The sequence below is a fragment of the Seriola dumerili genome, unplaced genomic scaffold (genome assembly GCF_002260705.1).
Source record: "Seriola dumerili isolate Sdu_G_001 unplaced genomic scaffold, Sdu_1.0 BDQW01000068.1, whole genome shotgun sequence".
Taxonomy (NCBI): domain Eukaryota; kingdom Metazoa; phylum Chordata; class Actinopteri; order Carangiformes; family Carangidae; genus Seriola; species Seriola dumerili.
In genome coordinates, this window is record NW_019174323.1 from 6,203,436 (window position 1) to 6,225,915 (window position 22,480).

Consider the following 22,480-nt stretch of genomic DNA (forward strand, 5'->3'; position numbering starts at 1 on the left):
GCAGAGAACAGATTGCACCAGGGGAAAAAAAAAAATCTGCTAAAAATACCACCTCTTCCTCTAGTTCTCACCCTCCATCTCTCCATCCCTCCTATCAGCACACTCACACACACACACACACACACACACACACACACACACACACACACACACACACACACACACACACCATTTGTTTTTATCAGCATACATTAACATGACGAGCACTCAAGCCAGCTGAACTCAGAGAGGAAGTTCAGGAGTGGGCGGAGAGAGGGTCGTGAGGTCACCACAGAGAGTCCAATCATCGATGAGGAGGGCAAGACACGGACGCCTGAGTCTGTGTGTGTGTGTGTGTGTGTGTGTGTGTGTGTGAGTCTGTGTGTGAGTCTGTATGTGTGTGTAATCCGTGGCTCAATCTCACCTACTATTTTAAGAATCTACTCCCTCTCTCTTCACTCTCTACTGCTCTCTTTATCTGTCTCTACACAGAAACTATACTCTGTTATACTCCTGGGGTTCTCTGCTGCACCCTCCCCTACCCAATCTATCCCACCACACACAAACACACACATAAATATATATACATATATATATATATGAACAGGATATACTTTCGCTGGAAGGCAGAGAGCTGTTTCTATTTATAACCAGGTGTGAACACACACAGGTGCAGGTGAAAATCACTCTTATCGGGCAGCATGTGAGTGAGTGTATGTGTGCGGAGAGGTTAATTGAGGAAGACACTGTGAGTGTTTCCCATGTTTAATCAATACAAACAAATAGAGAAGACAGAAAATGAGAACAAGAGAGAAATGAGGAAAGTTCTGCGAAGTCTATTAAGTAACTTTCTGGGAAAACAGGAAGACCTCTGTCTCCACGTTTGCCCTCTTTTCACAGTAATCTCTCCATCGCACTCTGTGGCCTCTAGTTTCAGTGATGCAAACTGGCAGTCATGGCACAGGATGGAAGTACACTGTGTTTCGTTCAGCCTGCAATCACTGATTTCATGGCCACTTGGGGGCAATGGAAAAAAAAGTTGTGAACATGACATTAACATATCTTCTCCTTTTTTAAGTTGATATATTTATATATATATCTCTACCAGCTCCTGAGGGAAATATCTGGTTCTTCAGCCACTGAATGCTCCACTATTTTTACCAGCTTGTCGCTAACTTTGTCTGTCTGCTGTTAGCTTGTTTACCATTTTTACTGTTAGCTGCCTACTGTGGCTGAAAACACACTTTGAGAGCACTGAGACTGACCCAAACAGTTAGACATTTGTGTGATAATTCTCTGTAGATGCCCCCTTTCATATTGTTTTATACAATGTTATCATAAAAATATGAGTTACAGTATATCCACTTTAAACTTATTGGAAATCACAAAATACTAAGAGATATCCCTCCTTGTTTTGAATTCAGAATTATTGATATAATAATAAAAACAATAAAATAGATATCTGATTTTAATTTAATTTCTTTTATTATTCAGCACTTGTTGAAAGCTTTTCCCACCTGGATAATTCTCCCATTTGTCATGCAGACCTGCTGAATAATATAAATCATCTCCTGCTACTTCCATGGCGGAGAAATAACATAGGTATGATTAACCTCAAAATTTCACATCAGTTTTTCAATGGACGCCATGGTTAAAGTTGAACTAATCAGTATTTACACACTGACAATGGGTCAAATGACTATGTGTAATGTGAAAGGTGACGCTCTTATATGAACCCACGAGGAATTATCAGTGATCTACAGTTCACCTCAGCTCTACAGAGCATTGTATCACCTTTCTGCTCTTTGTTTTGGTTTTAAAACCTGCAAAAAAAAGTTCCATATAGCCAACTGTACGCACCAAACAGCAAACAGCCAGCAAATAGCCAACATCGTCAATTTGCTGTTGAACAATGTGGAACATTTAGCAGCTAAAGAGCTGGATATTTCCATCAGGAGTTGGTGGAGACTAAAAACTGAGCAAACAGAAGAATGAAAGTGAATCTTTGAAATGAATGCTGATGTTGCTTTGTATAAGATGGATGTTTTAAAGAGGTAAGTGTTTGTTAAGTTCACCATATCAACTTTATGATTGATGGCTCTAAATGGCTCTTTTCAAGATCTATCTAAACTATCATAAGGTTTATGATTGAAGCGCATTACTTTTAATCAGCCCCTCCCTTTTCCAGATTCGCCAGCACATAGCACCGTGCCACACCGTCATGAAACTAGAGGCCTGTGTGTATGTATGTGTCTAGATGTGTGTTTAATTTCTTTCTTATTCTTTTATTGTATTGTTTCATCAGTAGAATAGTGTGTTGTGGTGGTGGTCTTACCCTCGGTGGAGGATCCAGACAGATCAATGACCACATACACCTTCCCCTCCGGTTCCAAGTCAATCTGTGCAGACGAAAGAAAAAGAAACAGAGAGTAAGTGAGTGAGAAATAACACAGCTGAACAGTGAGCGCAGCAGGGGGGCTTTCCTCCAGCGCAAACAAACACACCAGTGCACATGGGAGAGGTCATTATCTTCACCAGCATTACACTCCCCCCCCCCCACTCGTATCATTATCAGCATTAACATCAACATCTTTATCACTATTTTCATTACTGTCCTCAACATCATCACCGCAGCTCCCGTTGGCTCCTGGTTTTAAACCGTATCTTGGTGCATTATCTGGAGGATTTCATATAAAAGAGGTTTGCATTTACATCTGGTGTTTATAAGCTTTCCCAGTTATCTTGATTCTGCCCCTTGTGATTTGATCTCGATGAGCAAATCCGGTGGGCAGAGCTGGCAGACTTCTCAATGAACATGACAAGCGGATGATGGGATGCTGCTGCATTGGCTCAGCTTATTTGTCCTTTGCTGAGGAAGGGGTCATCTCTAGCTTTTACCGCTTTGCTTGCTTAAGAAAACAGAAAGAGGTGAACCTCGAAGACGGTTCAGCTTGTTTGGACAGGTCTTTGGCATAGCAATTTACGATTTTACGTCTTTTCACATCAGAAATACCATCCTTCTCCTTATCCAGGTATCATATACAGCTACAAATTGCATGTAAGTAGCAGGCGTGAATGGGGTCATAGACACCAGTATAATCACCACCACCAACATGGTACCTGTTGGTGGTGTCTGTTAAATGATGAAAATAGAGATGCAAAAATGTAAAATAAAAAAATAGGTCAAAGGCAACTCACAGCTCAACTAGTATCACCTAAAGTAAAGGGGAGATATCTTTTACAACATCTAGATGTCAATTTAATCCAATACAAGCGATCAAGCCACAGTTTATTTCATGGTAACGTGAACAATAATGTATTTATTCTCCTATCTAACACATGCTGCAATCACTTAACCGTTACTGTAGAACTGAGACATCCTGTTGCTGGGTAGATAATACTGACCACCTGGTGGGTGCGGGACGAGCTCATTTTCATACAGAGATTTATGAGGTATAACATCACCTGTCTGCATATTATCATAGTTAATATTACATTATTATTAACCAAAGCAGCAATAAAAAGATTTTATTATTATTTATTTACATTTAGAAACACAAAGTATATCAATTAACGCTGGTAAAGAACTCATATCCATCCTCAACAGAGAGTCAAATTGTCTTCCTAGACACAATGTTGTGAGTTTGCGGCCAACAAATTTGCAGCATTACATGTCGGGCACAGTAATGCTTGTGGAGTCTGAGCCAAACCTCTTCTCTCTGTGTCAACACACAGTAAAATGGTGAGAATTAATATCTTTTGTTATTCTAACAGGGATGTTAAGATTTGCCAAAACACAGACTAGTTGTTGGAGGATCAAGCTGATGCAATAAGGAATGATGTCACTACTAGATAAACAGTACCTTTGTTATAAATCCATTAATCCTCTACATACATGGGATAAATTATATACAACTGAAATGAATGGATTTATCAAAACTACAGCTGATTAAATGGCCATGTTTATCTTTATTAATCATTATGGTGTCATTAATTCTTCCTGTTGAAAGATATTCATGATTGAATTACAAGTCTTAATGAGCGCTGCTTCAGCATGCAGGTGTCGTCAAAATGGAGGCTCCTTCATTCTGGGAATTTCATATTCACAGAACTAAAATAAATGTTCCTGCTCAAACACCACCGGATAAGCAAACATACAATGCATATACACACAGACTTATTCAACAAATAATGACATCATCAGCCCCCCCCCCCCCCCCCCCAACAATATACATGCAATTACGGAGATTAGAGAGAGTGCGACAGAGAGCGCTAGAGACGGCCGACACAGGAAGAGAGAGAGAGGGAGAGAGAGTGCTGGAGAGAGTGAGAGAGAGAGAGGTTTAAATCCTTAGTTAAGCTCTGGGACAGCAGCAGATCCTCTTATGCAACAGCCAGACTCACACACAGGCAGCGGCAGCACAGACATACGCTTCCATGCATTGCTGAACATGAGACACAAAGATCGCACAGAAACAAACGTGAAACTGCACAAGTGCATACCATAGTTTAGCTGCATATATATTCTTTTGTTATAGGCTACTCTATGACTGATTGAAACACAGCACGGCACCATTGAATAAAAAATTATTGTGTGAAGAAGAAACAGTGTGCTGATCCTATCATTTGATATTTGATATCTTATATCGATTCTTATTTTCCTGCTGCGTGTTTTGTGCTGCAATGAATTAAACCCTACAGTTGGTATCCAATACCCGGAAGGAGAAACATTAATTTTATTTATAGTTTGGTAAAATCAAAGGAAGAAAAATAATCTGTAACTCTTTCAATAACTGAACAATTTAATATATGTATGTAATACATGTTTTTCCAGCCACTGAAACTAGTGAGAAATGCCAAATACTCTCTTCTTCATTGTAAAGGGAAGTTTTGGACGTTCGATTGAACAGAACAAGAAGCTGGGAAGTTTTTTCAAGGTGTTTTCACATTTCATGAACTGATCATGAGAAATGATTGTTTGGAAAAGCAAAAGTTAATGAAAATAATCGTGAGTTGCAGCCTTAATGAGAAGGAGTCTATCTCAAGCCAAATACACTAAAAGAATGTGGAATGTATGAACATGCACACGTTATCATTCTTTTGTTGTATGCATAACACATAACAACCGCATGGGATTGGTGACCCATAAACGCCATTGGATTCTTGATGTGTACCCTTGAAAATGTTGTGCTAATCCCCAAATGCAACCTCTTGCATAATGGCGTATCTCAGCGAGGATTTCAGCTGAAAGATGGACTCAGAGTGATTTGGAACAGAGTGGAGCAAATGGACGGCACCACCATTGATTTAGCGCTCGGGTCCTGAGGTGGCATGCCGGCCAAAAAAAAAAAAACTGCACTGTTCTCACATCACCAGTTACTGGCCAGTGGAGCTGTGAAGTGCCTTCAAGCTCATTTTTCATATCCAAAGCAATGAGAATTACTACTACACAGATCTGGGTTTTTGAGGATGATTTAAGACTGTGCCAGTGTTCGATATCACGCCAAATAAAATCTGAAATAAACACAGGCTTTTTATGTTTCTCTTGACTTTTATTCTTGGCAGGATGAAAAATCTCTTCTGCTGCATTTACACCATCATTTAATAGTACAATATTTTTGATACATTAGATAGGTAAGATGTAACCCAGAATGATCACAGCTTTGGTTATACGATCACTAATGAAGCTGTTAAATACAATGAAATGACGTGTGGAAATTTGTTCAGTCGCACCCAAATGGTACATTAGATTAAATTCTTCTCAAAAGGCTGCCAGTGGCCAGTGTAGTACTGATTACTTAGTGGTAGTACAGTAAAACATCACAGAAGTTAATTGAACAAATGTTAAAGTACCTGAGTGTGAGTCCATTCAGAAATGACGTAAGAATCAATAGCGAATGTATAACATTGGAAATCCTCATTTAACCTAAACAAACAGATGATTCAAATATCTGATACTGATGTAAGCTACGCATGTTTCTATGGTTACTGCTCCAGTAAAGTGTAGCCACGTATCCTAGCAACAGACGTTTCTAATGCTGCTTTTATTTGTATATTTTTTTAAATAGGAGCTTGTAATATAGTGTAGCTTGTAAAAGAATTGCTTAAAATGAAATACAAGAGATATTAGTAGATAGTATTTGTGACCTCGGTAGAAAATGGGTCCATGTTAGAAAACAATAACACTAGAGGTAAGAGAGAAAACATGTCTTTTGTAATCTGGGGGAACTGACCCTCACCCACAGATTTCTGTTGAGATCTTCATTCATGACAAGGTGTGTTACATAACCTAGAAGTTGGAAGCCCACTATAAGGAATTAAACATTTACAAATGGACTAGAAATCACAGGGGTCAGAGCTGGTGTGATCCCATGGTTTGCAGTTTTACCTCATGTCTTAGAGCAGAAGGGAATGAATGAAACTGGGATATAGTAGATCTGAAACAAATGTGGGCCAGGGGTGTAAAGCGGGTGGCCAATGGCCCCTGCCTTACTCCCGGCCCCCCTACTTGTGGCGCCCTTGTTCAGGCCACACCATCTTCAAACTCGACCTTCATTTTGATCCCATCCATTGGCCTGTAAAGTTTTGACTGTGCCCTGCACGGTTGTGACACTGTTGTGGAGACCAAATCTGTTCACGCACAGACACACAGACAGACAAACGCCAAAGTGCTCAAAACCGCATCTGTGGTAGGTCCCACTACAGCAGGTGTTTCCAGAACCACATTTTGCCATGATGACACACACACACACACACACACACACACACACACACACACACACACACACACACACACACACACACACACACGCACACGCTGGTAAGAGTGTGTCAACATATTCTGGAAAATTCATTTTTAAGTGCTTAACATGCAAAGTATCAGCTCATCCCCGATAACTGATCAGCTCGAGGCAAACCTGGGGCAAATGGTATTTTGGCATAAATATTTAATATTTTAATTTTGACCTATTGAGGTGCCAGATAGAAGAACCATTGAGCCACAAACGTTAGGCAATAGAATCCTTTTTCACAGTAGACACACTTTGAATTTTCATTGTGCGAAAGGCAAAGTGCAACTAATAACATTAACGATTGTTTCTTTCACTTGCCATACAAGTGAGCCAGCATTCACAATTACAGGGTTTGTGCTTAGGACACCTAAATGGAAAGTTACAGCTGTATGTCCTTTGTGAAAAAAGGTGTATATAATAATAACTGTGAGTATTAATAAAACCTGTACAACTTGCTTTCCATTAGTTGTACTAGAACCATCATGTTTGTATTGTACATTCAGGCCTCATGTCACATTGAAACATACCAGAGCCATCAGTAATGTTAGTAATTACACCTGTATACCTGGTTTAGCCCTTTTTACCTCATTATTTGATGTCTTGGTTTGATAAACCCACTACCTGCCCAGCACCAGAGAGACAACGCTTGTGAATTTAATGGATGCTTTATCAGTTCCAGAGCCAAGTGTTTCCCTCAAAGGCCAGTGGTGAACAAAACAAAGCTAAATGTAGAGCGAACATTAGAGTGAAATTCATTAGGTGGGCAGGAACACGACTCCAAATGAATGCTAATGTACCTCGGTTAATTTTGTGTTTTCGGTTTGTTCCAATTAACAGTGAGAGGTAATAGAGGTTGTAGGGCTGCAACCAATGATTATTTTTCATTATCAATTAATCTGCCAATTATTTCTACCAGCCGCGACTGAGTGGCTGGTATTGTTTTCACCTTGTGAGCCTGTCTGTGTGTGTGTGTCTGTGTGTGTGTCCTGTAGATACAGAGGCGGTTTTAAGGACTTAAGCAGGTGTTTATGCGTCTGTGGACAAATATTGTCACAATCACGAAACTTTACAGATGTGTAGTTGAGATCAAAATGAAGGCAGTGTTCAAAGAGCACTGAGTAGTCACGTAATAATGTAGTAATACCTACTGAGTGTTTCTGGGTCAGAATGTTAACGTGTAGAAGGGCTTCATAGCTGGTGTGAAAACGTGTTGCTGGGCTGAAAGTGACGTCGCCTACAATGGTATATGACGAAGAAAAACAGCAAATCTGTTGATCAACTAATTGATTAATCATCTGATCATTTCAGCTCTAAAAGGTTTAAACATCTGTTGATGTATTGTACCTCTGAAGGCGACATTATGAGTCAATGAGTGTGATTGCTATTTGGCAGTATTGAACTTACAAGATTAAACATCAATGTGACAAAGATCCTTGATTTTCCAGACAATGTAGTAAATCATGAAATATACTAGGGATGCAACTACTGATTCTTTCAGAGTCCAAGGTGATGTCTTCAAACTCGTTTTTCCATCTGAGTCCAAAACCAAACATATTCAATTTACAACGTCATTAAACGGAGAAGGCTGACCAGACACTGTCTGACACATTTGCCCGATAAGTGGCTTAAACCATTAAATGATAATGAAAATTGCTGTAGAGTTATTTTCTATCAACGGAGAAATTGATTAAACAACTAATCATTTCGGCACTGATAAAATTACCTATAGCGCGATAGAAAATTTTCTCCACATCAGCACTCCTGTTAAACGAATTGTAACGTGACTTGGACAGACACACACACACACACACGCACACACACACACACACGCACACACACATGCCCTGAGCTTCCCCACCCTGACAACAAAAGATGGGAGGAGAGAGAGCCGGAGAATCTAGTTTGCCTCATTAATCTTGTTAGTCCAATTAGGACACTGATACAGCCAGGGAGACGGATAACTTCACAACTCACTCTCTCACACACATACAGGGAACTCTGTGTGTGTGTGTGTGTGTGTGTGTGTGTGTGTGTGTGTGTGTGTGTGTGTGTGATTGTGTGTCAATGGCTGGGGATTTTAAAATGGACTTCAGAGGTAGGTTAATGTTAAACACACATACAAGCTTAACTCTCGTGCATTTGCTCCATCGCCACACATCCAAACGGGCTCCCAACACACTCACACACACTACTGATAGAATACAAAAAACACACACACACACACACCATATGCAGCAGCACAGAGAAGCACTCAACCAAGCAGACAGGGCACTCAAAGCTTGCATTATATCAATACTGTGGAGCTAACCCCCTCCCACTCTCCGTCCATCTAGCTTGCTATCTCTGTCCAACCAGACAGCTCTCTCTGTCTCTCTCAGGAGCATTTAGTCTCAGTGACAGCCTCCCACATCCATCTGTCAAATAACAAATTTGGGCTTTGAGAGAGCTCGACCACATTCACACAATAACACGTCTGTGCGTGCGTACGTACGTGCATGCTTCTGTGTGTTTGTCCTTTTTTCTATCATTCGAACATGTCTGTCTGTCTGCCTGCACACACACACACACACTCACAGGAGGCCCATGCTGAGTGAGACAGCGTGAGAGTCATGCATCTTTAATGTAACATCACAGACGGCTAATAATGTAAGAGGAGCTGAGCTGTGTGGTGGTGGTGGTGGTGGTGGTGGTAGAGGGGAGGGGAGGGGGAGGAGGAGTTGAAAGGGGAGGATTCAGCAAAGCCCGATCCCCGCCGTGAGTGACCGGTCCAACTGTCCGGTGGCGTCTACAAGACAGGAGGAGAATTAGATTTAGACAAGTGGACATTCCCACTCAAATCCTCCTGCCTGTTCGGTCACCACAAACATTCAAGACGAGTGTGTGATGACCAGATGGACTGGCAGTGGGCCTGATGAGCAGCCCCTGTGGATCAGACAGTCGTTCCTGCTGGAGCTGTCTGAATAGTAAAATGGCAAAATTTAGATTTCAATCGGGAACGAACTGATCGAAGGATCAAAGGCTTTCTGTCCACACGTCCAATGCCAGCTTTGTGGTACATGAGAGTTTTCCTTTCAGATACATGTCGGTAAATAACAAAGAAAAAATTGACGTTCCGCACCCATTCCCACTGGCAGCATCATAGTCGCAGAATAAACCTTCATCTCTTACAACTTGTTCAGGAAATGCTAATAAGCTAAGTAAGCACTCAGCCTAAAATAAAACACAGATAACTGTCTGAACGTGTTCAAAGTGGATCTTTCTGTGCAGACACACAAAAATAGACACACTGCTGGGGTCACAGGAAGAGAGAGCGGGACAAACAGTGTGCATTTCACCTGCTGTCCCAGACCTCTCAAATATCCTCCCATTTCTTCCCTTTCACTGAGAACATGCATTAAACACCCTCCAGCGTACACACACACACCAAAGGTTGACCTGATTTGGCATCGGTGGGCAGAGAATCGCGCTTGTCTTTGTGCGTGTGTGTGTGTGTGTGTGTGTGTGTGTGTGTGTGTGTGTGTGTGTGTGTGTGTATTGTCACTGTGGCAACAGTGCATCTTAAATCCGGTCTGCCCTACTTAACCAGCAGGTCACCGAGGGGGTGGAGCCCATGATGTCATTGTCCGGCAACGTGCCACGGTGAGGGAATGGAGTCTGGGGGTCAGGGATAAAGAAAGGGACGGTGACAATATGGCTGTGATGATTAGAGTCATGTCCTGGATAAGAAAAGCGGGAAGGCGGGGCCGAGCGCTGCCCCTGACACAAAAGTGCAATGACATTATGATGGTAATGGGTGATACTTTCAACTTATCCTCAGTGCTTTCCATAGCAAAGTTCATCCACATGTATTTGCAAAATAGTCAAAGCTAAACGCTCGGAGACGTTGGGACTCGCGGGGCTAGCTGGCATATCGTTTTCAAGACTGTAGATCATTTCATTCAATTAGCAAAGAGGGAAAAACACTCTCTGAGCTAAGTAACTCTCGTTTCGCAAGTTAGTTAGCAAACAAGCTACCACTACTGTAAGTTCACACAGTGTTTAATTGTTCCATCAGGTCCTGTCTCATAGCCGTCTGTAAACTGTCTTTTTTGTGGAGCAGTTTATACTCCAATAAAGGAGAATTAAATAAAAGCAGATTTGTGAAACGGCTAATAAGCTACGACAGCTCCCTCCATGTTGGACTCTGTGGCTCTCCCCTCAGCAGTGTCAGGACAGTCTGATATTGGTCTACGGCATAAATACACCTATCAAAGTTCACTAGAGTTCAACTCGATGCAAAAGATTCTTGAAGTTTTGGTTTTGCCCACATGAGTAAATGTGTGACCAGGCTTTCATGTAACTTATAAACAATATACAGAAGAGATGGATGATTCATATCATAATCATTTTAATTATAAGCAGCCAAATGGGGAAACACTGATGTCGACCTTCTAGTTGTAATTCGGATTCAGGAATTTCTGTCAGCTACGATATCTAATAAAAAAAAAGTGAGAAAATTAAATATTAGCACTAATATAATTCTGTTTGTATCTGTAATTTGCTATAAAAATAACTAATTTAGGCCTCACATAAGCAAATACTACTATAAGGCTAGAGACAGAGTTAGTAGGAATAAGTGGTTTTACTGTCCTCACAAAGCTACATGTGTTGGGTCAAAAATGTAAAATACAAATGAATTATAACTGTTAACCCTTTTTTAAAAAAGCCACGGAGTCTGGCCTCCAACTGTAGCCCTTTAGTCATTAATCCTGGCTGCTGTTAAGTATGAGCATGTGAGTGTATGTGTGTGTTGATGCCAAGTGTCAAACCGTGGCTGTCTGACATCTGACGTGGCCCGTGTCCCTGCGAGGAAACGTTACACACTGTGTGGTCATCGTGTCTCAGACGGAGCTTCTGGCAGCCTGCACAGCTCTCAACCTCCAGCCTGTTGTATTTACATGTACACAGAGTTTACTTCTACACCTCATCTCCTGCTCTCTCTCTCTCTTTTCTCCCGGCTCTATTTTCTCCTGAGCACGTTTTACACCTTTTGAAGCTAACTGAATCAATTTTTAGCCTAATTCTATAACCAAAAACAAAGCGGGTGAAACCAGCCTATTTCCAATTCAAAGACAGTAATAAAAGTCATGACTGCAGATAATAACTGCAATACTTTAACCAACTTGTTTTGTGCATTTTACCACAAATCATGTTTAGCTATAGCATTCAGCAGTAATGGCTGCTACAATCCTGGAGGTATGGAGGTATGTGTTTTTATAAACTTTTTTTATCAGCTGACAAACAAAAATAAAGATATGTTGCTGTGTAACATGTGTTTGGTAACTTTTTAAGGTGGGTTAAAGTAATGCCACCAATCAAACTGCCCCATCTTTAGCTCTAATCTCTCTTCTAATAAATTCAAACTTATGTGGTATATCAGCTAGCGCCAGTTATCTGAATTACTGTTGTGCATATTCAGATACAGCATACACAGATTTACTATCAAGACAAAAGTTAACGACCAGATACCGTAGCTGATTTATTCTTGCTACTGATGCAAAATCAGATATCATCGCTAACAAGTTGACAAACTGATTTTATCTTGTTGTCTCACAGCAAAAAAAAGTGTAAAAAATCAAATAAGATGATAAATTAACAAACTGATTTCATATTTCTTGCAAACAAATTCAATCATGTGTAGGTCATCTCTGGCAGAATAAATATTTCCTTAAGAAAAATACGTCAAATTCTGTCATTTTGTCAACAAGCCAGGCTCACACTGTTCGATATATTACTGCTTACCAAGGCTCTGTTCCAAGGGTGTATTTTCAGTTTTTAGCATAGTTACAAATGTCAGTGGAATTTCTCTAATTTTAACTCTCTATCCCAAAGATCATTTTGGCCAAGACAAGTTCACTATTGGAACATGCATGGTATGCGTGGAGAAACATTACAGTATTTTATATCATAGCTGCTTTTTTCATAGGTTTGCTCAAAGCCATAATATCACATTTTACTCATTGACTACATTGTGGACACAGAGGATTTTACATAAATCTTTACGATAACGTCTGTGACAGCAGCCAAATGAAATCAATTTATCGTAACAGCTTATTTCAAAGTGAAAAGTGAAGCTGTGATCATCCTTTGCATTGCTCAGCCACTGACATACCATAGTTGCCACAGGAATGCACAGACACAGTTTTGTTTACAGTGGTATGTGGCTCACCTCTATATAAAGGCAATGCAGGGAATTTTTATTTATATAACACATTTCACCATAAGTAAACTCAGTGCGCTTTACATTAAAATGCACACAACAGGTAACACAAAATATGTGCATAACCTAGAGTATGTGTCCGCAGGATTTGGATTGATATGATAGCTAACATCAGGGGCAAATACTGCTAGACAAAACTGTGTGTAGAGGATATGTTGTGTCCTCAGATGTAGCTCTACACAGCAATGGATGGTTGTAGTGGACATTCGGGGTTATAGATTTTTGACTTGTGACTTTATGACTGTGCCTTTGACCTTGAGACTTTTTACTTTCACTTTTTACCAACAAATCAGTGGTGAAAATGATGCTCATTACCTACATAAACAACAGCTACAGTGATGTTGGTGAGTAACATGGAATTTCCCTTAAAGAATGGCCATTCAGCACAAAGAAGCCTTTTAAATTTCTCTACCTTTGAAGGACTTGAGTTTTAAACTACTCTGACTTCCCAAAGAAACACTAAGGCACTGTTCTGCTCTTACCCCGCACCCCGCACCCCACACCCCTCACAACTCTCAGCTACCCATCTCTCTCCCTGGTGTTTCTGTGGGTGAGAGGCTGTCACCAAGGGGACGGGCTGTCACTGTCACCATGGGGATGGGCTCCACAGAGCATCTCAATTACTGAGTGGGGCAATTAATAAGCATCAAAGCCTGGTTAATATTTCACCGGCGGCACAGAGCAGGAACCTGGGCCACAGCGCTCGGGTCCACGGGAGATGGATCATGGAGAGGTGGAGGAAGACAAAAGAGAACAGGAAGCAGAGAGGATGAGAATAACGGCGCAGAGACAAGAGAGACGGAGAGAGATGATGAGATGAGAGAGGCAGCAGAAGGGCGGAGGAAGTGAGAAAGACTGAGCTGAGGTGCACAAGCCTTTATGTTCATCTGAACAGCAGGAACTGTTCCATTTGGTTGGATTCTGGTCTGGGCCTCACTGTGGGTCCTGGCTTTGGTTTATGGCATCACACTGAGGAAGATTATTTTACTATAATATTACTATAATATTGGCCTCCACTCAGTTTCCCGTCATGCTGTTCTCAAGGTTTTGTTTGTAGGTGCGGTTTGAAATTATTTGACCGAACACATTCCTCCTGTGTTTCCTGGAGAACACTTTGTAAACTCCAAGAGCTGACAGCCATACTGAGCTAACGCAAACATGCTCACAATGAGGATGCTGATGTTTAGCAGGTACTATATAATGTTTACCCTGTTCACCATCTTAACTGTGTGTGTTAGCATGATAACGTTTGCTAATTAGCACTAAACACGAAGTACTGGCTGATGGCAATATCATCATATTGGATAAACTGAAACTTTAGCCTGATGATGGCGCTAGATGAAAAGTCAGAGGATAACCAAAGTGATTACGGTTCATCCTGCAGGGGTGAATGAATTTGTGTAACAAATTTACAAATTACATGGCAATCCATGCAGTAGTTCTTGATATATTTCTCTAAAAACTACAAATGTGGATCTCTTGGTGGTGATGGAGGAAAAATCAGACGATCATTAAAGTTATCAGGGTTCATCATCTGGGCACCATGAACCCCTCGTTAAGGAATTTCTCTCTGGACCAAACAGACAATCACTGTTGGCACTTCACCAGCATGGCTAAAGCATATATAAAGGTTATTATTAGTGCTGGCAATACGTTGATTAACAGAGAATTCATCAGCTACAGTTTTGTTTGATCCTACTCAGACAGCCTATTTATACTCCTCACATTTCCTTGCTGAGTCTGAACTTTACATCCTTCACTCCCCACTGGAGACTGAAGAGTAAATGACAGCACGAGCATCAAGTGGAAGCAGATGAAAGAGGAGTTTAAGGTAGACAGGCGAGGCAGGAAGACGAAGATGATGGGTAAATGAATGGAGGGGGGGGGGTTAAAGTGTACGGAAAGATGAGAGGGGAATCACTGTGGGGATAAGGGGAGACACGGGAGGCAGAAGTGTTGAGTAATGGAGTAATGAAGGGAGGAGGATGGAGGGGAAGTGGGAGGGACTGTCGCTGTGAGGCAGATGTATTGACGAACTGGCTGGATGATCAATGGGATGTGGTCAATCAACAGAGTGATCCATATGCTGACCTTACTCTGGGTGGCTGAGGGACGAGGTGTGTGTGTGTACCATTTAGTTTTGCTTTAGCCCATTATATCATATGCACTTCATCGATACATTAACAAAGCTTTCAGTTAGATTTTTTCAGTACTGCAGTATGAAAATAAGCTCCCTAAGACTTCAGAGATGAGATTAATTCATCACAATGAACATTTTGTTGCCTCTCTTTTTTATATTACATCATGGTCATAAGTTAATCCAGCTGAAGGCAGGGTCTGTATTAAAAAAACTCTGGTATTAAAGAGTCTTCAAAACAGTGTGACCGTGCAACAAGAACACAATTTGACAAAAGAAATTGTACTAATGCTGTGATAAGCACATTTCACATTCACTATAATGATCATATTACAAACGGGTTATTAGTCTCTGTGACTTTCATTTCGTGGTAGCAGAAACTGAAACCAATGGCTGACTGAAAGGTAGAAAATCATGAAGATGCTTTGCAGTGATGTGAAATATATGTTATTTGATTACAATGGGCTAAATGCAAAACAAGATATGTTATTCAAGTTATTCAAAATGCATGTCCTCAGCTCCCAGCATGTTTGTCCTGAGATCACCTTCATCTGCCTTTCATCTAATGTAAAGATGAAATAAAAACAAGATAAAAACAAAGCGCAGTGGAATAAGATCACATGCTACAACTGGGGACAGAACTCCCACACCCAAAACAACTAGCTCTTTATCTTCTCATGTGTCGATCCACATGTGTCCGAACATCACAGTCCCAGCGCAAATGAGATTACATGACAAAAAACCATAACAAATGAAAGGAACTTCAGTCTTTCCCACTGCTTAGTTACAGTAAGTGTATCTCTCAACATATAGCAATCAGGCTGTGGCAAAGTCTCTGAACAACCACACCGTTGTGTCTGCTTAATAATTATATTTCTACGGGATGGGGGGGGGGGGGGGGGGGGGGGGGGGGGGGGGGGGGGCAAGGGCACCTCCTATTTCTTCCAATCCAAAGAGGCAGGAGGAATGTGAGGAATTGAGGAAGGAGGACTACAGGCTGGACCTGAGGTGCCCAGATCAGATCTAATGCAAGTTCAAACAGCTCCCATATCACAGATAAAGGAAGGAAAGCTGCAGTGTTTCAGTGCAGAACACCAACTAGCTCTTCCATAGCTTCACATAAGTGACAGCAGAGGACAACATGGCCATGTCATTGTCCAAAAACAAACCAAGGTGGAGGACCGGGCAACACCTCAGCACAGAGACACACATGCAGTTTGACAACAGACAACTGAATTCCCAGCTAACTAACACACTGCTGTGCTGCCAAAGCAGGGAAAGAAGATGGAGGTGGTGATGATGATGATGATGATGATGGGTGTAAGAACAATGATTTACTGGATTTATCAGTGGAGAGATCATCCAACACATACAAGGTGAAACAAGTGCAAAAGCTTTGATGTGATTGATTTGAAGTGAGCATGTTTGTTACTGCAAGTGGCTGTTGCACAGATTTTAAATTAGGGAAAAAGAGAACAATGGTATCAGATTGGTGCTCAGTATCAGTAGATATATCCTCAAAGTAAGTTGTATCAGTGCATTCCTACTCATGAGCAAGGCACTGAACTCCCTAAAGCTGCCTATTGGCCATGCATTTGTTGTGAGCCTCTCAGGAAGGAATGTGTGCAAATATATGAATTTTGTGAAGCAGAAATTGAAAAAATTAGTCTCTTTACTGGAAGGATTGGTAAAAAAAAAAAAAGTGTGGTTTTGGTTGAATGCTCAATAAAACGTAAGCATGTCGTGGCGAGGGGCCGCTGGGAAAGAACATACTATGGACCAGTTTCACTGCACACTGCATTTTCTGCCCAGTGCCTTCAAGTAACCACAAGCTCAGTATGCACCACATCAAATATGCTATGCAGACAGTGAAGCAATAGGTTTGCTGCAGACCCTGAATGTTTGAGAAACTGGGGCCCCTGCTTGTCTCTGAGCCTGGTGTTTGTTATTGAATTTCATTTCACCTGCACAGGCACAGAATCTGACTGGAATTTCTGAGATGTGGCAAATGTATCGACATGCAACCCTGTGGCTTTCAGGACAACAAACACAGTGACACATCAAACACGTACCCAGTCTTCATAGTGCCTGGTTCCGTTCTGCAGCAGATCCTCCAGCTGGATAGTGCAGTTGGCCACAAAGTCATCATATCCGATGGGCGCATCATGGAAAACAGACAGCTCCAGACTCCTTCCCTCACGGACCTCAGTGCAGAACTCTTGGTGCCACGCAGGGCTGTTGGTCTTGGTCCTGGTGGCAGTCTGGCCCAGCCGGGTCTGGTCCAGGTTTAGGGCCAGGTAGGGGTCCAACAGGAAGGAACCGCTTTTCCCCACAGCATGACGAAGGGCCCATGGGGTGGGCTTCAGGTCCACTGCCTCACACACTCGCACCTTCAACAGGCCACTGAACACAGGCATGGCTGCAGGCTGCTGAGATGTGTGTGTGTGTGTGTAATGTGTGTGTGAAAGGATGAGGGTGTGTGTGTGTGTGTGTGTGTGTGTGTGTGTGTGTGTGTGTGTGTGTGTGTTTAGGCTAGTCTGCCTGTTCCTGCTCCTGTACACAGAGTGTTTCCTTTCAATGAGGGGTCACTGCACAGTCCTGCTACATCCCATAATGCCGCTGGCTCCTTGGACTCTCAGTCTAGTATAGCCATATCAGAACACTGTGTTATCCACACACACACAAACAGGCACACAAAAACACACACTGACACACACACACTCACAGTGCAGCTGATGGGTCCCTGATGGGCTGAAAAACGCAGTACTAACGCGGACTCACACCCTTCAGAGGTCGCTTGCTGAAAGCTCTCCCACCCGAGCGGCTGCCTTGTTTGTTTATGGTCGGTCCCGTGCGCCAGACAAGATTCCCGTATCGGCGGAAACAGGCCGGGATATAAACGTCTAGGAAGGGGGAATGCAGGTTAACGGGCTCCGATTAGGATCCCGAGCCTCCCCACGGTCCTTGTGTCTCTGTCCCGGGTCAGGGTGGGAGAGAGCGCGAGCAGCCGCGCCTAGCCATCCGGGATTGGTGCTCCGTTTCCAGCCCGTCTCGGCTCGCTTGGTCTTCGTTGTGATAAGCTCCTTGCTTCGATCTCACGGTACCGCGATATTTGAGCGTTCTCTCGGAGACCAATGCCTTTTTTGTGCACCCCCAATGCAGCGTTTTTCGGGCTCACGACCACCCCAAATACATCACGGAGCTGCGCTCCCGTTCGTTTTTTTCTGCTTTCGATCCTTGCGCGCGCGCCCCGTTTCCCGTCCCCTCTCTCCTGAATCCGTGAGTGAGCGCGAGCTGCAGGAAATGCGCAAAACGCGTCACCCGCGCTGCCGGGCTGTTGCGCCGGATGAGAGAGAGAGAGAGAGAGACTGTGTGTGTGTGTGTGTGTGTGTGTGTGTGTGGATGGAAGAGGTGTTTTTTTGAGCGCATGAGACGAGGAGGGGGATGGAATTCACCCGCAGGCATGGAGTGTGCGTGTGCGTGTGTGCCATGGCCAGACAGCCAATGGAGCCAGTCAATCAGTCGGTCCTTATGCATGGTCACAGACAGCATAGACACACACGCACACACGCACCCACACAAATACAGAACAAGAGAGTATGAAAAAACAGAACAAATGTTATAACCACACTCTTACAAGTTGCTGCAATCCTGTCTTAAAACATGACAAAATCGAGTTTCCATACATGCCTCTTGACTAATACAGCCACACTGTGAGTTGCTATAAGAGCATAACAGAGGTGTTTGTCTGTGTGCTCTGAGCAGCAGTGAGTGTTGGGCGCTTGACCGGAAGAGACAAAACTGCAGGAACTTCCTCAGGAACCCCTATCTGTTATTATTATATCTACAGCATCATATATCTGTATTAATCTGCATGGTATAGGCCTATTATGACACCTTATATACCTGTATGATCACATACCTATAAGTTCCGTACACGTACATAACCTACCTGTTTATAATGCCTGAGTCAAGTTAGTTTTATTTTTACAGCCCAAAATCACAGATATTCCTTCCCTATCTTTAGACCATATAACTAAAAGTATGTAAGTGTTTTTTGTATTTTTCGCACCTCCTGTTTGTGAATGTGGGTGGGCAAAACATAAGAAACCCTGCTCATTATAATGTAGTCCAATACACTACTGCAAACTACATCCTCATGAATAAAAATATATAGTTAAATGAATACTTGTCAATCAAAACTGCAGATTGTTGTCTTCATAAAGGCAGAATTTATGGCTGAGCTGGTGTATTGGATTGCATAAGATTTTACAGGTGTACCTAATAAAATAGCCACTCAATGTACATTTACATGTATTTCTATCTATCTATCCATCTATCTATCCATCTATCCATCTATCTATCTATCTATCTATCTATCCCTCATACAGACAAATGACCCTTTTCCAACATACACATGACATGACACATCTATGGCAGTCATCACCCTGATTGCTGCTTGTTTTGTTGCTTTGATGGTTGATTGGTCACAGTCACAATGAGTGACAAGTGGGTCGTCATAGCAACTGTCACTCTCCATCATGGCCTGTGATGTGAGTGTCCTCAGAAGTCTTAGTCACACACGCACAAACACACATGACTATAGAAGTTTATTGAGCTGCCAGTTAACAATACATAAACCTGCTGGGCCGTCTGACAGGCATCGTCTCGCCCTCATCTAATGTACCTTTAAATTGCCTTTTGAATCCTGCCCTCACCCAGGCAAAGAGCAGATACTCCGCCTCTTAACCAGACTTTATAGCTACACTGTATTAGCTTTCACTACATTGGCTCGCCCCACTGGCTTTCATCTGGATGCCATGTCACCAGTCGCCATCCCTGCTCATCTAGCTCAACTGGTCCTTCTAGTGCAGCTGCACTGTAATCACATGCAACACATTTTGTTCACAAAATACTCAGTTGTGAGGGTACTAATCAAAACATTGGCTTCAAATCTCACTGTCATTGTTTGTTCGACACATATTAAGGAATCAAAAAGCTTGTAACTTAATGTGGTGGAGTGAAACTTACAATATTTGTCTCTGAATTGTACAGGGGTACAAAATAGCAGAAAATGAAAATACTCAAATAAAGTACAAGTACCTCAAATTAAACTTAAATACAGTAGCTTATTTTCCACCACTGTAAGTAGCAGAGGTCTAACTTTATTCTGTGCACTGATGAGAGAAGAACATTATAATCCAACCTCTACCCGTAGACTACATCAGGCCTGGCCAGCTGCGCCACCTGGTGGCTTGCCTGACGTATGTGGCCGCGTCGATGGCGCTTCCAGGACGTGACGTCTAGGAACGCCGTGTTCACGTGCTCCTCGTAATTTAACGTTTCAGGAGTGTTCAGTGGTGGAAGAAGTGGCTTTTCCAGATCCTTTACTTGAGTAAAAGTATTAATACATCTAAAAATACTCCATTACAAGTAAAAAATCGTGCAGTCAAAATCCTACTTAAGTAAAAGTACACCAGTATTAATAAGTAAGTATTATCAGCAATTGCAGGCCTACTTTAAAGTTTTGAAAGAAGAGTAGCCTACTTGTTTTGCATAAAAATATTTCATGTGACTGATGCATTATAATAGTAATGTAAGCTACTTTACAGTAACTGCTATATATACATTGAGGTAGTTCAATCCAGTGGTTCCCGACCAAGGGGTCAAGTCTGAATAGTCACTGAGGTCATGAGATGATGAAAAAAGAAGTTCTGTTTTACAAATGTGTATTCATTTCTTTGGACTTTTCAGTGATCTTTGCTTTTTTGTGAAATATTAGATCACTTTATCCCCTTGAGCCTCAAATGATTATTTAAATGAGGAGTTTAGAGGGGGAATCACTCTTTGGTGGACCCTGACTGTACTGCTTTTTTGTAGAGTTACAAGGCAAAACGTTTGGGTAATATTGATTTATTTTATTATTATTAAGTGGGTTTTTTTTTTACAAGCAAAACTTCAACTAAAATGTGACAACCACCTACGGCTGTCAGATAAATGCAATTGGGTATAAAGTGCAACGTTTTCCGCTGAACTGTAGTGGTGTGAAGGTATGATGAATCAAGTAGTGATGGGCAGAGGGGGCCTGATGAAGCTTTGTGGCTTTCTTTCTGTTTGTGGCTGAGAAAAGATGAGACGCTTTCTGGCTTTAAACAAAGCTGGTACAGTGACATCTGGTGGTTTGCAAAACTTATAGCAGCTCTTCATTCTTGTGCCAAGGCACCTCATTGATTTTAATAGTTTTAATTTCATATGTGTGCAACATAGGTCAGCAGCCTAGGTTATTAATTCATCTGTAATACTTGAAGTGCGGCATTAAACATAGATGTTATTGTGCAAAATTTTACAATAACAATAATTATTGAATGCACTGTGCAAAAAAGCCTTGATATAATATATGTTTGCTGACACAAAATATAAATGTATTTTGTTAGAGTGATTTAGACTCATATGTAACATTTCATATCAGTAACTATGTGATGTGACTGGAGAAGGATATTCATTGGATTATCTTATTACTTTTATTACATTATAGCTGGTATCAGATGGAAATGTTCTCATAAAGGAAAAGAAAAATGTGTTTCCCATTTAGGCTCTAATGGCCTTGTTTATAATGTATGTACTGTGTGTGGAATGGTCTGGTGCAATGCCCAGTGACGGAGCCAGAAAATTTCCATAGGGTTTAGAGGAGAATGGAGGAAAATGAGGGCAGATAACAGCCAGTAAGTTGAATTTTATGTGTTTGTTTTTCGTAAATTAAACTTAATTTATTCTCTGACTATCCACCTTTGCAAATTTGACCTGTCTCTTGCAGGTGGCAGACCCAAAGTTTCTCCAGCAAAGACATTTTCCATCCCTGGATTTGAGACTTCTCACTCACAGGCTCAGTCACAGGCCTCTTGTGTCTTAAGGCTTTGGGGTACAGGCTACTTCTTAGTACACAGTGGGACCAGGGTGTTTGAAAAGGATGCTAAGTCAATTTTATGGAGTTCCCTGTGATATCCTATACCCCCAGATATCGAACAGTATATACACTCCAGAGATATTCAGCCACAGTTTCTGTGTAAAGACACGCTGATGGGAGGAAGCTGGGAGTGTGGAGGAGCAGGGAGACTAAGCTGAGGGAGATATTCAATCGTCACTGTGAATTGAATATCTGTGTGTTTTTTGGACTGTTGTTTGACAAAGCAAAATATCTGATCTCATCACCTGGGTCTATAAAAAATTATGCTAAATTTTTACTTTTTTTTTAATCAAATTTACACAAAAAAATAATTAAGAAATTGATAAGCAGATTTATGGATAATGAAAATT

At 41.7% G+C, this 22,480-nt stretch overlaps 1 protein-coding gene across 1 annotated transcript in view; it reads right to left on the bottom strand.

Annotated features, from left to right (window-relative positions):
- The window catches only part of prkce (protein kinase C epsilon), a 34,948-nt gene extending 16,528 nt beyond the window's left edge, over positions 1-18,420 (bottom strand). The window contains exons 1-2 of the mRNA XM_022742524.1: positions 17,239-18,420; positions 2,315-2,378 (exon numbers count right to left, since the gene is read on the bottom strand). Coding sequence (XP_022598245.1) covers positions 2,315-2,378; positions 17,239-17,583 — 409 coding nt within the window. The 5' untranslated portion in view covers positions 17,584-18,420. The remainder of the gene's footprint in view (positions 1-2,314; positions 2,379-17,238) is intronic.
- Positions 18,421-22,480: the final 4,060 nt, after the last annotated feature.